The 15,983-nt window shown below is 40.5% G+C and overlaps 2 protein-coding genes across 7 annotated transcripts in view; one reads left to right on the forward strand and one right to left on the reverse strand.

Moving 5' to 3' along the window:
* The window catches only part of phactr3b (phosphatase and actin regulator 3b), a 56,955-nt gene extending 54,799 nt beyond the window's left edge, over nt 1-2,156 (forward strand). For all 5 annotated transcript variants that reach the window (XM_005726646.1, XM_005726650.1, XM_005726649.1 and 2 more), the window contains exons 10-13: nt 39-100; nt 243-383; nt 1,096-1,172; nt 1,582-2,156. In XM_005726646.1, coding sequence (XP_005726703.1) covers nt 39-100; nt 243-383; nt 1,096-1,172; nt 1,582-1,597 — 296 coding nt within the window. In that variant the 3' untranslated portion in view covers nt 1,598-2,156. The remainder of the gene's footprint in view (nt 1-38; nt 101-242; nt 384-1,095; nt 1,173-1,581) is intronic.
* A 6,523-nt stretch (nt 2,157-8,679) lies between these two features.
* On the reverse strand, nt 8,680-10,970 carry ppp1r3db (protein phosphatase 1, regulatory subunit 3Db). 2 transcript variants are annotated; one of them, XM_005726653.1, is made up of 2 exons: nt 10,796-10,970; nt 8,680-10,626 (listed from the first exon to the last, which is right to left on the reverse strand). In XM_005726653.1, exon 2 carries the CDS (start codon nt 10,604-10,606, stop codon nt 9,713-9,715), a length of 894 nt encoding a protein of 297 aa, XP_005726710.1. In that variant the 5' UTR covers nt 10,607-10,626; nt 10,796-10,970; the 3' UTR covers nt 8,680-9,712. The 2 variants fall into 2 exon arrangements, with proteins under 2 accessions (XP_005726710.1, XP_005726711.1); XM_005726654.1 differs by having other exon boundaries at nt 10,802-10,820.
* Between the last annotated feature and the right edge of the window lie 5,013 nt (nt 10,971-15,983).

A 15,983-nucleotide genomic window follows, 5' to 3' on the forward strand; every position in this document is an offset into this window, starting at 1 on the left:
TTTTCACATCTAATGTTTGTCCTTTCATGTGTCAACAGAGAGAAATGACCAGACTGAGCAGGAGGAGAGGAGGGAGATCAAACAGCGGCTGAACAGAAAGGTAAGAATTTCCCATGTTTGGGTTCACCGCAAGAACCCCAACAGCACACTCACTGTTGCTTTATAAAAAATATTTAGCTTCTATCACCAATTCCATTGATTGCATGAATAAGCTGAAACCATTTGGTTGTTTTGTTTTCCAGTTGAACCAGCGGCCGACGGTAGATGAGTTGCGGGACAGAAAGATCCTAATTCGTTTCAGCGACTATGTGGAAGTGGCCAAAGCTCAGGACTATGACAGGAGAGCCGACAAGCCCTGGACCAGACTGTCAGCTGCTGACAAGGTAGCTGAAACTTCTTCACTGTTGTTGGTTTTTTTTTTTAAAGCACATAGTCTTTAAACGTCTCTTTTTTTTTTTGTTTAATTGTTGTGTTGTCTCCTTTTTTGGAGGGTATTTATAAAAAAGATGATTTAGCATCCGGTATTTGATTGTTGGATGATTGCCAATCATTAGATCCTATTGGACAGTGTTTCTTCTTGACCCAATAAATATTCATAAATGTATAATTTGCAATTGGTTAATCCATCACATAATTCAGATCAATTCAAATTATTTATATGGCACCAAATCACAGTAACAGTTGCCTCAAGGTGCTTTAAACTGTAAAGTAACAACCTTCCAATAACAGAGAGCACACCAACAGTCAGAACTATAAGTTGGCTCTTGGCAACAATGGGAAGGAAAAACTCCCTTTTAACAGGAAGAGAACCATACTCAGGCAGGGTCACCCAACTGTTGTGACTGATAGGGGTGAGAGGAGGAAGATGGTTATATTGTTGCTCCTGGTTTCCCATTAATGCGCATTTATTTGCATTCAGTTTGGGCCACTTTCACTATTTTTTCACTTCCTAAAAACCCATGTAAGCTTACATAATCTGAGCCCAAACAACAGATGTTCCCCCCTAATTTGAGCTCCACCACCTGAGCGACCGCGTTTGGGTTTCGAGGGAGGGCACACCTGGGCTCACGCTTGATGTTGCTTTTGTTTTCGCAGGCGGCGATACGGAAGGAGCTGAACGAGTTCAAAAGCAACGAGATGGAAGTTCATTCTTCGAGCAAGCATCTGACAAGGTCAGTGTGTGAGCACGGCGTCACCGGTGCTTCCTTTCTTTATATTTCTGCTAGCTTTAACTGTTAGCGGACGGGGTTCGGTTTGACATTGTGCAAAGAATGGAAAGTGCATTATTCAACATCAATGAGTGCACACCCTGCAGAGTAGAGCTTAAATTTAGCTGCAGCCGGGGCCCTTGAGATGGGGGGGGGAAAAATTTGCACCACCTCTCGGCTATAATGAATGTCCGCACATATTCAGCTTACGTTTTGCTTCTGTCAGGACTGTCTGTAGCTAAAAAAAAAAGAATTAGCTGGGGTTGTGCTTACGCAAGACCCCATTTTTTTAAGTGCCCTGTCCATTTGGTAATAATAGGACTGTTGATTGATGAAACCATGCTCACTCTTTCCCCCCTTTTCTGCTTCGCAGGTTCCACCGGCCTTAGCAAGGTTTCTTCTGTGAAGAGTTGCTTAAATCTGGTTCCTTTAGTGAAGACCTTGCACAAAGTCTTCCATTGGCCTGCAGCCACTGGGTGTCCTGATATTTGGGTCCGTTGAACCTTTGGAGGCTATGTCTCTAGAAATGGATCTGCCAGCAGAAGGACAGGGGGGGGGGGCATGCAGCAAGCTCCACTTCTGCTCAGAAGACCATCTCCTTAACCCTCACTTCACCTTGTCAGCGGAGCAGGAAGAGCTGAGGTTGCGCATTTGCCATAATAAACAAAGCATTGACTTCTTTTTGTTTTTGTAAACGGACTCTTTTAAAAGACGCTCTTTTTTTGACACGGGAGGGGGGGGCACGTGCATGTGACCGAGTCGATCAATCCCACTCCAGTATCAGTAGTCACATCCCCGAGCTGTGTCGGAGCTGATTCAGTTGATGATGATTTTCATATCGACAGTGTACATGTTCTTAAACAGAAACCTTGTCTGTGTACAAGATGAAAATCCCTTTGTAAGCACTATTTATTGTCTGCACAATACAGGCTTTCAAATTTGTAAAAACAAACTCTCCTGGTCTTGTGTGTACATTGTGTGTGTTTCAGATCATATTTTAATATCAAAAAGCACAAGAGATATGTGGGATATTTTAGAAATGTGATTCAAAGTTGTTTTTTTCCTCACAGAGGTCAGAATTAGGCTGACGGATGATAGCTGGCTACGGCTGATGAATGGGTTGTAATCCCCTAGATTTATGTCAGTTTTAGATTTATAACATTTGAGTGAAGTTCACCTCGTCACATCAGATGAAGCAGCAATTAGTTGGCAGAATGCAGGCAGTGACCTGTTTCTTATCCTTACGCTGTCATCCTCGCACAAATGGCTCTCTGTGCCGGGGACGTCATGTGGGTTTAAACTCCCTCGTGAAAACAAGCTCACCTGACTGCATTTGTCCAATTTGCAGCGAGCTGCTGATCTAATGAGCTTTAATGCGGCGACACAGGAACGGGAATAAGAACGAACCGTTGTGTCAAACCTGAATATTACATGACAAACGCATTAAAATGGTAGGCGAAGCAGGTGCAAGTGAGGTGAGTGAAAAGCCGCTTTCAGAGATTAGAAGCCTCTTACCTGATATTAAAAAATAATAATAAAAAATAAACTAACCCTCCTAATGTAACATTTCAGTCAAGTGGAAATATCAGAGGCTGAAAAAGAAAGCACTTCCTGCTGACCCTCTCACTGACTCTCAGGGAATAGAAGTGAACAGAGACAAAAGCTAAATGGCTAAAACGATTATTTATACCTGCGTCTAGAGTTTTAGCTCTTCCCAAATACATTATTGCTAATGTGTCCGAAATGTAAATAACACCTATTTCCTGCTGTTTTTCTTGCAAAAGCCAATTTTTCCCATTCTACTCTATCATTCTGCAATGCGTGCCGATTGGTCAGTTAAGGATTTACTTGAGGACACTGTCCCTTGATGACAACTATTTCCGTTTCCAAACTAGATGTTAAAAGTGTTGTTAAAGTATTTATTGTTAGGAGCTGGTTGCCGTGGTTGGGACTATCGGGGGACTTTAATCAAACTGGCAGATGCTGTGATGAAGTCCCTAATATTTACAGTATGGTATTTCACTACAGTTGAAAAATGGAGCTAGAACTGCCAGAAGAAAGAGGTTTACCCAAACAAATGTTTTTTCACCGTTTAGAACTATCTCACTAACATACTTTATGTAACAGTGGGTTTATAAAGCAGAGGTTCTTAAGTCTTCAGACGACCATGTTCATAGGCCCATCTTCAGCTATTAAATCACTACCTCACAACCTGCTACACAAAATGTCTGGTCTCTGTGGTTAGTTTCCCTCCTTAAGCGGTGGATGGATCAATCCAAAAATCGATAGTATCGAAGCCAACTCTTGTATTTATATTCAATCAATTCTAGTGTGAAAGGATCAATACTTTTACTATCATCTAAGGTCAATATGTAGACCACTGAATTGTGTTAAATTATTTTTCGGGGAGAGGGTGAGAAGACACACAACAAACATGCACTATGAAAAATGTCTGAATCTTCTTGTGTTGACTGCCATGTCAATTTAATTTATATCCTATAGTAGGGCTGTGCGATATGACCAAAATCTCATATCCCGATATAAGACATCTATCGTCCGATAACGATATAAATCACAAAAATGTAACATTTTCTGTAAATTCTGTGAATCTCGGGCAGCTCGACTTGCGTGAAGTGTTTCCAGCTGCGCGTCATGTAGCTGGAGTCGAGTGTTTTTACAGATGCATGAAACGATACATTTTTAGACATAAGTTGTAACGGGCGCCGTTTTCTTTGTGAGTATTTATTACACGGCGTGCTGCGGGGAAAAGCCTGTTCTAACCTTTGAGTCTAAGGTTTATTTTTTAGCACCTGGCGGCTCTTTTTTACTTCTCATCCGTAAACACTCTGCATCTTTCACGTGATTCAGTTTATTTTGAAAAGTCTCAACAGGATCTTGAGCTTTAATTTGAAAGGTTTAAGTGGAAAATAAACAAGCGGAAACGCGATGCTGTTACCGTCCTTGTTGCTAACGACAACACATAAAAACAAGCACTTGTCTGTCTGTAGTGTGGTTATATTAAATATAAGAGAAAGAGAGAACTTAAAGAAATTAATATAGCCACTACAGTGACCATCAAAATAATGAAAAAATACTACCGTAAACAGTTTATTTTGCGACACCACGAAACGATAGCATAAAATGAAACGATAGATTTTTTATATCATCATCCGATATATATGAACAGCCCTAGCCTATAGTACATTTAAACAACAGAAGCTGACCCAGTCCTTTAGAGACAGGCATGTTTACGACCCAGGTCTCAAAAACAAAACCCAGTTTAAGAATAAATGATGAGCTGAAAGATGTGCTTGTTGTGTTAACTAATTGTTGCAGAAAGTAAAAATCACAGCGATTTAGTCGTTATTTAAACGTGTGAAGAATTTGCAAATTGATGATGATTCATCTCATAAGTCATGAGTCGTGACACTGCTCTCCCCTTAAACTGCCTTTACAGTGTAAAAGTATTGGTACCGGTATTTAGAGCGCTGGCCCTGTATTTACTTTATTTTGGATATACCCTCCATTTTTAAATGTAATGAATTTCTAACTTTAATGTTAACGTTAGAGGCGTGGCTAGTTTGACTGACAGATGTGCTAATCTGTCTGCTAATTGGAGCCTATGAACTACTGAGGTCAGTCCGCCAGCTCAAAGTTTCTGCTGCAGTTTAGGTGAGTGAATTTCTATTTCACAATTTTCTGTTACTTACCCCACACCTATAGTTTACAGATATAGCTAGCTAAATATAGTTTGCTAACTTAAGCTGTGGCTCTTGGGGGGCTTTTCTGGTACACTTCCGGTTCCAAAAAGCCAAGATGTCGGCATCAAAACACTTTCTCTGTGACATAGAAAATGTTTTTCCCTTCTTTCTTTTCCTTTATTGTTTCCGCTGAGGCTTCAAAACACGAGCAGTGGCTACGGGCACATTTTTCATACACACCGTGATCCGTGTCTTTCACCTCTCTGACATAAACATACACGTTATGAGTCACCGGCTTTGTCCTGGGAGGAGCAGATGGCAGGTGCACTATACTCAAGGACCTCTCGCTGTGTGTAGTAATGAAACACTGATGGTGGTGCAGTCCGGTCCAAACCTGTGGAGGTGCGTGGGAGGAGTAAGGGATGCTCTCGTAGGCATGTGGGGATATCCTGACTTCCGGAGTGTCCCTCAGATGGCTGAAGTCCAGCGGCAAACACACATGGTGAACATATGCTTTGCAGCTTGTAGCCAAGGGTAAGCGTGACGACTATCTGCTCCTGAAACAGTCAAATGTTGTCATGTGTTGGAGCTCGCTTACCCGGAAGCTGCTATTTTCAACCACGCAGTTGCGTCTGTAGAAGCAATCTGAGGAAATCAATCACATGATGAACACTAAAAATAAACTGCTATTACAAGTCACACGACTCCTTTATCTCAGAAAACATACATTTCTTCCAGACTTTTTGATGTTACAGTAATTATTTGAATCCTAACGAATCCATAAATTTTTACATTTCAGTCAAAGCCAGTCTACAAAGCGAACGTCAGCACCGATCATCATGCAGGCTCCTAATATGGTGTCTTCTTATATAACTACCGACAACAAGCGCAAGATGACGGCCCAAAAATAAAGCCAGAGCGCTGGAAGGCTGCATTCAAGTGTGTCTCAACAACAGCAACACCACACTGGCACAACAGCTATTCAATTCAGTTCAGTTCAATTCAGTTTATTTATTTAGTGCTAAATCACAAGTGTCACCTCAAGGCGCTTTATATTGTAAGGTAAATCCCCTACAGTAAACAAAGAAAACAGAAAAAAACCAACAATCATATGACACCCTATGAGCAAGCCCTTTGGTGACAGTGGGAAGGAAAAACTCCCTTTTAACAGGAAGGAACCTCCAGCAGAACCAGGCTTAGGAAGGGGTGGCCATCTGCCCTGACTGGTTGGGGTGAGGGCATAAATAGATGAAGACAGGATGAAGATGTGCTCTGGTTTCGGCTAATGGACTATAAATGAGAAAGGGGAAAGCGATGAAAAAGTGGTAACATAGAGCAGCGGTCCCCAACCCCCGAGCCACGGACCAGTTTGGTAGCGGGCCGCGAGAGTTGAGGCTCGGGTGTGAAATTTATGGTTTTATGTTTTTTTTTATGTAGACTGGAGTCTTCAAGTTTATATTGTTAAATGGAAATTATGAGACAATGTTTTCACATTGTTTTAAGGAGAAACATGAAAGTAACGTATTGAATAGTATAAAAATGATTTTCTCCTGGAAATAATACTGCATTACTTTTACAAAAAGTGTTCTGTATAATATGTGTAAAACTTCACTTTTTTTGAGTAACAACCCCGACACTGATCACAACATGTACAAACATTGGACTACACAGCACGCAGTCAATTTGGATGAATGAAACGTCTTTGAAATGTTGCTTCTGGTGGTGATTGTCAATGAGAACCCAACAACAACTGGTAAGAAAATTGGTAAGGAATGTAATCAATAAGTAATATTGATAAAGGAATAATAATGGAGAAATTCTTACAACTTCCCACCCCATGTCGTCGATGTGCTCTTGGAGTAACTGGTAGTCCGGCAACTCCTGGGAAGGCCCGCCACTGTCCCAACGTCTCTCCAAGCCTAAGAAATAGCTTTGTAACCCTTCCAGGCTGATGGATGTCAATGACTTTGTTTCTCAGCTGTTTCTTTCTATTGTGGCATGATTGACTGAGATCTTTCAGCCTACTTCTCTTTGTCAGACAGCTTCTATTTAAGTGATTTCTTGATTGGCAGTACTCGGGGACACTGAACTGAGGTTTTCAAAAATGTGGTCGATCAAAGTTGATTCATGATTTAATAAGTGGGAACAATTAGTTTTTCACATAGAGCCAGGTAGGCTTGGATGGCTTTCATCCCTTAATAAATGAAATCATAATTTTATATTTCTTCACAGCATTATAAAGTGGAGGCACCAGAGTTTATCATTTGTATTGCAAGAATAGTAGAAGTTGCAGAGGCGCATAACAACTCCATCATATATGAGATATTTTTACATCTTAAGTCCCCCGCCCCAAAAAACGTGTAAGCTAGATTAAATTTGCTTCACCTGGAGTATTACGTGTATGTATTTATATAGCAATGATCCAGTGGCAACATATAAAAATGTAACTAAAGCTATAACTCCTTTGATTGTTTGATGTTGTTTTTGTTGCTACTTTTAAACATTTGAAATGGAACATTTCACTTCTGTAACAGAGGTTTTTGGTTTTTTTCCATGGCGGCTTTTGTCTGAAGTTTTCCATCACATACCCTAAACAAAAATGTGAAACTTAGTAACTGGATTTCAAATCAACATACAGTTGGAGCAATTGCGCCATCTAGTGCCCCACAAAAATATCAGCATTCCCTGGTGTGAGTAAATGAGGAGTGGTTGGCATTTTTTGCGCTTTCAGACATTTTACAAATCACATAGAAGATAATGAGACATGACGATTACTCCAAAAATCTGCAGCCTGCTTTTTTATACTGTAACGTTTACTGAAAATGTAAACGTTACCTTGCTCTGTTTTGAATCCTTTTTAAATATGAACCGCTGTAACATTATACAGTATGTATATGACGGAAAATAAAGAAATTCATATTAGGTCTCATTTAAGATATACATAAATATGTATTGTATGGATTATGTTTTCCACTGTTTCAGCAGAATCATATTAACCACAGTGCACGATCTAGAAAGTAAATCCATTAATCAGATTAATGTGAAGAAACAGGAGAAGGAAATACTCAGGTGTATTTAAATGCCTGCCTGATATGCTCTGTGACGTCTTGGGTGGTCACATCTCATAGCTGCTGTCATGTGTAAAGCATGCCACACAGCTGTGGCGACTAATGCAGGTGGAAACATATCCTCCTGTGAGCTAAACACCACCTCCTGCCAGAAAGTGCTCTGGAATCTGTGCTCTCATATTTATGGAAACTTCTTGGTCAAAGGTCAGCACTGTTTGGGATCTAAGGCCCTCCCTACAACAAAATGATCTCCAGAGGAATGGGGTCAAGCAGAAAGTGCACAAGCAGCTTATGTGTAGCCAGTAGCTCACGACGTCCACTCCGTCTGTGTGAAATCAGCACGGAGAATAGGTTTTATCACCTTGTGCAGTTTCTGCGTTAAGATGCGACGACTCAGACTGTCAGTCACGAAAATGGGTCACGAGACTTCTTAAAGTGCAGAGTGAGCAAAATATTTTGTGAGTTTGTGCAGAGGTGGCGGTGGCTTTGTCTAAATAAAAGCCCAGTAGGAACATGCAGATCTTTTCCTGACTTAAAATGCAGCGGCACACATTTTACTCACCAGGTTGTGTTGATTTGTTACAAGGTGATGTCATCAGGGTTGTCTCGGCCCAATGTGTACACTTTATTTTTTTAATACTTTATAATATAAGCTCACAAACAATGTGGATTTATGCCAATTGACACTTTTTTATTCAGATTACAAAACCAAATTCACCAAAACACACACAAGACAGCTGATCAGATAAATTGAATGGCATCATTATATTCATGTTCATCTTATTCCACTGTCTGTTTTTAAGGTTTCATTTGTAAACCGCTGAAGAGCTGTAGACGTTGGGGAGCATTTTACCAGCAGGTGTGTCGTCTCAAAGCTTTGATATCTCTATCAAAACCTACTGAGTTTCCTCAAGAGATCTTTTCCCAGACCAGCATGGAAAAATAATCTGTTTTAAAATCATTGCCTGTTTAAATATAGCATACTGTGCCATCTTTCACTTCAGCTACAAACTACACTAAACTTGAGCATGGCACTAGTTCAGCTTCAGTTGGTGTCATAGCTGCTGTTTCCTTGTATTCTGTCAACCTGATTTAAGTAAATGTAGAACATTTTAACTATTTTTAAAAACAGGAATTCACATTGAGTACCTTTTAATAGCCCAATAGCTCAAAACTTTATCAAGGAAGTTAAAAGTCCCACAGCACCTTCTTTCAGATTTCACGGCAGCCCATTGAGACACCACTTTCTAGTACATTTGGCACAAAATTACTAAATGACTGGTTCACACAAGAAAATGTTACTTGTGCATGAGAGGTGGAGGACATGCTGTTTGACTTACTGTGAAAGCAAAATTTTAGCATCCAAAATGATACATGGAGCTGAAATATTGTGAAAAATATGGACATTCTGAACGGTAACTGAACATACAAAGCATTAAAACTAATTACAGATAAAGTGAAAAACAACATTGTCTTATTAAGAGGCAGTGTTCTGCCTGGATACTGCCAAGCACAATTATATAACTGGAGGCAGGTGGTTTTAATGTTAGCTCTTTTGTAGATGGTATAAACTGAAGAATTTGCATGTTAGCGATATTTAAAAGTAGTTGGTTGAGTGCAAATTCCTAGAAATTGTGCTTGCTTAGTTCCAGTCCACCACACAATGCAATATAATAGATAAAAGTTTGGCTGCAAAGGATTTAGTGTCATCCTCTCCACGCGTCCATGTGGTTGCTCAGGTGAAATGTAGCATGCTATCTTCACACTCCCTTGGCACGGTCACCTTGTAGCTGTGGCATGAAAGTTTGTAATTATTGCCGTTGTTGTTGTCCCAGTAATCAGATCCTTTTACGTGGTAGCAGATTGCAAATTCCAAGCTAGCCCCTGGCTGCAAAGCGAACGGTGGGACAGGAAGACGAAACCTGAAGACGTCCAGTACTGGAGAGTCACACCCCTCACGGTATACACTCGATAGCCAGGATGCTGCTGTATTTGTGTGTGTTCTCCAGTTGGTGTAAGAGTAGTGTACTGTGACTTCTTTCTCATAGGCTACATTAAATACTTGTATGGTGCCTGTTATCCCCTGCTCTGAACATAGGATCTGCTCAAGACACACGCGCTGTGTGTGCAGCCGTGTCAGGAAGTCCGGCTGAGCACCCATATTTTCAGGAAAACAGGGTTTGAAGTAAGGCAGTGACAGCTCCAGGGACTTCCCAAAAGCCAATTCAGAGCTCATCAGCAGCCTGAATATAACATGTTGGGGTATAACGGGACACTCTTGAACTTTGAAAACCTTAACTTCCTCTAACTGAAGACCCAGTGAGTCCACAAAGCGTACCTGTACACTCCTAAGTTCCTTCTTGCGCTCTGCAGACGATGGAAGAGACTGAGCTCGTCTCCTTATGATGGTCTTGGTTGAGGGATCGCTGGAAAGACTTTGCCTTGAACTGGGCTCCTTCACGGGTGGAGGTCTTGGACTTGGAGGGCGGATCCGGACGGGGGCTTTGGGAGGTTGAGGTTTGGGATCATAAATGTCCCGTAGCCGGATGGTTCTAGTTGAGGATACATTGTTGGAGCCACCCATGAACTGAAGCTGGTTCCAAGACTTCTCACAAGAAGCCCCATCCATTTTTGTGACAACTGAAACACCTTGAGAAACAAAGCAACCAATGCATAACCCAAACATTTCATTCACAAACTGCTCATACAGTCTACAAGCATTCACCAATTCTACACAAAACATATTTGACAAAATGATCTATCAAATGCTTAAAATCTAAAATTGCTCTGTGCTATACTGGTTCAAGCAGGATCAAACCTTTACAGCAGTGTTTGTTGTTGAGCAGGTCTCTTGCGTGTGACCCAGTTCACTATGCGGGACTTGCTATGAACCCAGCTGCAACCACATGACAGAGAAGAGGAGACCACCTCTGCCAGCAAATGCCAGAGATTCCACGGGAAGGCTGACTAGACATATTTAGCCAAAATGAAAATAAAAAAAACCCTCTTTATATCTCTCTATCTAGACTCTAGAGAGGTTTGTATTAATAAAGATATAGCAAGCCACCAACAGTTAATAAGTAGCAAAGATAATTCCATAAACAGCCTAAGGGACTCCACTGACAGCCAGATCTGGACGATAACCTCCAATTTGTAGCTCACACCCTTTGATCTCAGCACTTGACATATAACATGAGACCCTAACTGAGGACGGGATGAGTGTTTATTTATAGCAGACAGGGAAGGACGGTGTCTCTGTTCTCTGAAGATGCCTGTCTTGTTTCTTTATAGTTGCTGACCTGAAACAGTAATTATTTACAAGCTTAAAAATGGTGAAACATACTGCAGCAGCAAAACACTATGAAAAGGGGAATTTCTAATTTTTAGACTGGACTGGTGTATGGTGATACTAGGCTTGAAATAACCAGTCATGGAGATGCAAAAAAATGTTGAAAATTTCAAGTTTATTTTGTGTATTGGCTGAGGACGGGTTTCAATGATGCCTTTTTCACCTACACTACCAGTCAGAAGTTTTAGAACACCCCAATTTTTCCAGTTTGTTGAAAATTATGCAGTTCAATATCTCGTTTCAGCATAGTACAAATAAGTAACTGGAGTTAAAAAAGAAATCATCGTTCAAAATTCTAAACTTTTGACTCATCAAAGTAGCCGCCTTTGGCAGATATAACAGCTGAACACACCCGTGTTCTTTCTTCAATAGAAGTCAAATATTCTTCAGAAAGTTCTTCCCATATCTGCTGCAGAAGTTCCCATAAATGTGACACTTGTAGGTTGCTTTGCTTTCACTCTTCTGTCCAGTTCATCCCAAACCAGCTTGATGTGGTTTACGTCTGGAGCCTGTGCTGACCACTCCATGTTTTCAAGCTTAGCATCTTGTTCTTTTTTCCCGAGGTAGTTCTGTCACAGCTGGACTCGTGTTTTGGGTCATTATCTTGCTGTAGGATGAACCCCTGACCAACTAGGTGCATAGAGGGTACTGCATGGCGCTGCAGAATGCTGCGGTAGCCGCTTTGGTTCAGGCTGCCTCTCACTCTGTACAAGTCACCGACCCTGGATCAAGCAAAAAGTCCCAGACCATCACACTGATGCCACACACTGTGGAACCATCCTTTCACCTACTCGACGGCTCACAAAGATCCTGTGTGATGAACCGAAGATTTCAGATTTTGATTCATCCATAACACCTTCTTCCAGTCTTCAGTAGTCCAATGGTGTTGTTTCATGGCCCAGGCAAGCCAAGTCTTATTCTGAAATCTTAACAAAGGCTTTCTTCCTGCAACTCGTCCTGTCAAACCTGCAGCTCGAAGTCTTCTCTTCACAGCTGAAACTGAGACTTGCTACTACGACCACTATGAAGCTGTGCTTGAAGCTGTTGTCCTGTCGCCTATCACACAAGCTGTTAACTCTCAGAAACTTGTCCTCTGATTCAGTTGTGGCTTTGGGTCTGCCAGACCTCTTCCTGTCAGAGTTTCCCAGTTTCTGAGTCTTTGATGGTGAAGGAACTGTGCTCACTGACACCTTGAATTTCTTTGCAATTTCTCTGTAGAAAAGACCTACATTTTATGTGTTATGATGGTCTGTCTCGCTTCCACTGTTAATTGCCTTTTTCTTGCCATTTTTGTATCAACACACTACTTTCTGCAGTACAATAGTGTTCAACTGATGCTCACAACACAGTGTGTTCTAACATTGCTTTTATGCAGACAGAGGAGTAAGTCATCCAGAAAAGTTGGAGCACCTGTAGGAATTAGTAGCACCACCTTTCAAGACTTGATCAATCTTCATTGCTGCAGAACAGTTTTAAATTGGTAATCCATTTTTGTTTTCTTGAAAAAGGCCTATTTTTTTTAGTTTTGGGTAACCTTACTGCAATAGACTGGCCACCTGTCCAGGGTGTACCCCACCTCTCGCCCTGTGATAGCTGAGATAGGCTGCAGCCCCCCTGCAAACCTGGTAGGGGTCACGGGGGCTGCAGATGATACTTATTTATTAAGGTTGTTTGTTTTTTGTTATGTGGGAAAATAGGCTTATATCAGACATAGCATGGTAATGAATTAAGCAGCACCAGCTAGCCATTGGTACATTGAACTCCAACATATTACATATATTTATGTATGAAGATGGACAGATCCATTGGCAGACTTAAAAGGAGAGATGATGATGGCATTAGAGCTAGTAGTTAAAAGTTGTATTACAGTACTGTGAAAATAGCTTTTGCCACCCCTCTTGTTATTACATTTAGCTAGGCAAACGACAGTCCTTCATTTTATTGTTCAATACAGACTGAACTTCTCTTTTCGTGCTTTCTTGAAGTAGTCTTCAGGAATAATTCTCCAGGCTTCTGGAAGAACATTCAAAGCTCTTCTTTGGATGTTGACTGCCTTTTGTTCCTTTCTTTGTCAAGATGATCCCACAATAGTTCTTGGCTCTGGGAGGCCAATGCATGACTTTCAGTGGTCCACTCTGTGTTTGTCTATCCACGTATGCTTTTTCTTTGACCTTTTGTTTGGGATCCTTGTTATGCTGAAAAATAAAATCCCTGTCAATCTGACAGTCTCCAGATATCTTGGTACTCGCATTTATAATTTTCTCAATTTTGACAATAACTCCAACCAGAACTTTTATATTTGGACTAATCACTCCATCAGACTGGTTGGCACCAATTTTCAGTCCAGTTCTTGTGTAATTAGGCATCGATCAGTCTTTTCTCCCCATTTGCCATTCTTACGTATGACTACTTAAGACCCCGCAGATCATTTCTGATGAGGACTGAGCAAAAATTAGATGGATCAGGTGAAAGGTGAGATGCATCACGCATGTACTGTCTCAGGTCTTTGCTGAATTTTTTTTTTTCCAGTTTCTTATGACTTGCTACTGTTCTTCTGCTGTAGATAGTTTGTCAGGCCTGTCACATGTTCTTTTAGTCTTCCACTTGTCCAGTTTGTGCAAAATTGCTTGCATACATACTGCAAAGCATGTTGACTCTTATAAATTTTGGTTAGTAGCTCTTTGGTAAACAATTTGTTGTTTCAAAAATACTATTTTACAACTGTCAAACTATGTTATCAATGGCATTTTTTCATAGATTAAACCAAAGAAACAGGAACAAATCATGTGTTTTTCTGCTAGACAGAACAACTGAACACACGTTAGCACAGATACCTGCGTTTATCACAGAGAAGTGTGGAGGACAGGTTGACCGATTGAAGTTCAAACAGCTTTGGGCTCTTCTGGTTGGCAGCAGTTTGGATTGTGTGAGCACTGATCATTGGCAGCTTTGCAGAACAAACATCAATCTTAGAAGCTGTATAGCTGCCCTGTCCTGAAAAGATGGAGGAGCCAAAGCTTCACATTTCCTGCAGAGAGTCATCAAGGGTGATCTGCCTTCAGGTGCTGCCTTCATACCTGCTGGCAGGGCTGGGCATGGTGACGGCTGGTATGCTGCTAGACTGTGTGCAGGTCAGTAACACACCAGCTGCTGAATCAAAGAACTATGACAGTGTTGTTCTGTACAGGGTAGCTGCAGGTCTAGTACAGTCTGATAAAGCACAGAATTCATTCTCCTCACCCAAAAAGTCAGTAGAAAGTATTGTTTATGTTCCTCACTTCACTGCAGGTCTGAACTAGCAGGTGTGATCTGCACTGAAATGATTGGTGATTTTTAGCAAGTTTCTTAGGTTTGTATGACTGAAGTTAGAATAAAACAGTTGGGATTATTGCTCTTGTGTGTTTTCCCAAATCTTTGAATGATATGATCACAACAAGGTTATTAAGTATCATCACACCTATCTTTAAAATTACATTTTAAAAAATTCTGACAAAAACTTGGTAAGCAATCTGAACTACACTGTGACGTGTCCAAGCTTATCTCAGGTGAAGTAACTGAGCTGTGAGCTCATGATAGATTTGGAGGTCACCATGACCAACTATGAAGTGGCCTTGACCTATGGGAAGTAAATAAGGTTTGAAAGCAATTTGCAATTACCCATGAACACGGCAACAAGTGACTATGGGACAACTGAAACAAGGCTAGACTGTAAATGAAAATGGAAGGAGAAACACTGGCAGACTTTGCAGTTGTGTAAATGGATAAAAAATCATTAGGCAGGGTTAGGCCTCTTAAACAACTTTCACATTTTCCTGTTATATTGTAAATCTGTAGTACAACAGAGTATTAGGGCCACATTAAGAAGAAAATATTGTTGATCAGTTTAAGAATAAAGTCAAAATTAAAGTGGAAAATCTATTTTGAGAAAAGTCAGCATGTGGAGATTACCATTGTTGTGTCAAGACAAACTGCTACGTTTGCTGTACCCTCTACAAAATACCTTGTTTAGATGAATTTGTGACACAACATACATCCTCTTTACTGCACGAGGGTGTATCTGTTCATTGCCAGTCATTTTATTTTGTATGAATCCGCTCTTGTGAGTTTGTGTGTTTTTCTTTCTGCTAAATCATTTCACAGCACTTATACTGATCACCACAATATGTTTATGTGCTAAAAGGGAAATCATTTCCTTCCTCGTTACTAAAACGGATTCTGAAGTATGATTTCGCTGACTCCGAGGAATAGCAACTGTGGCACTTTGTTTTCAAACAACAACTATAATCTCTACATTTCAACTTTTTTCTCAACATTTTGTCCTTTTTCTCAAAATGATCGATTTTTTTTCTTAACGTGGTCCTGATACTCCTTCGTACTGTAGAAACCTGAAGCTTTCAATAATAATTAAAAACCTATAATGAATTCTAATTTGGTTACAGAAATGTTATATTTATTACAAGTCAGAATTCATGCTTTTTATTTTCTTTACTTATTTTTTGCTAACCTTTTAGCAAAAAGGTCAAAATGTAAAGTATTGTGTTGCTATAGCAACGACATTGCAGTATGATTTTTATACCGCCTAGAAATTTATATCGGGGACATTATGCTATGACTAAGCCCTGCTGCTAATGTTACAATGTGCTGTGGCTACACACTG

The sequence above is a fragment of the Pundamilia nyererei genome, unplaced genomic scaffold (genome assembly GCF_000239375.1).
Source record: "Pundamilia nyererei isolate P.nyererei 1_Seehausen unplaced genomic scaffold, PunNye1.0 scaffold00021, whole genome shotgun sequence".
In the NCBI taxonomy this organism is placed as follows: domain Eukaryota; kingdom Metazoa; phylum Chordata; class Actinopteri; order Cichliformes; family Cichlidae; genus Pundamilia; species Pundamilia nyererei.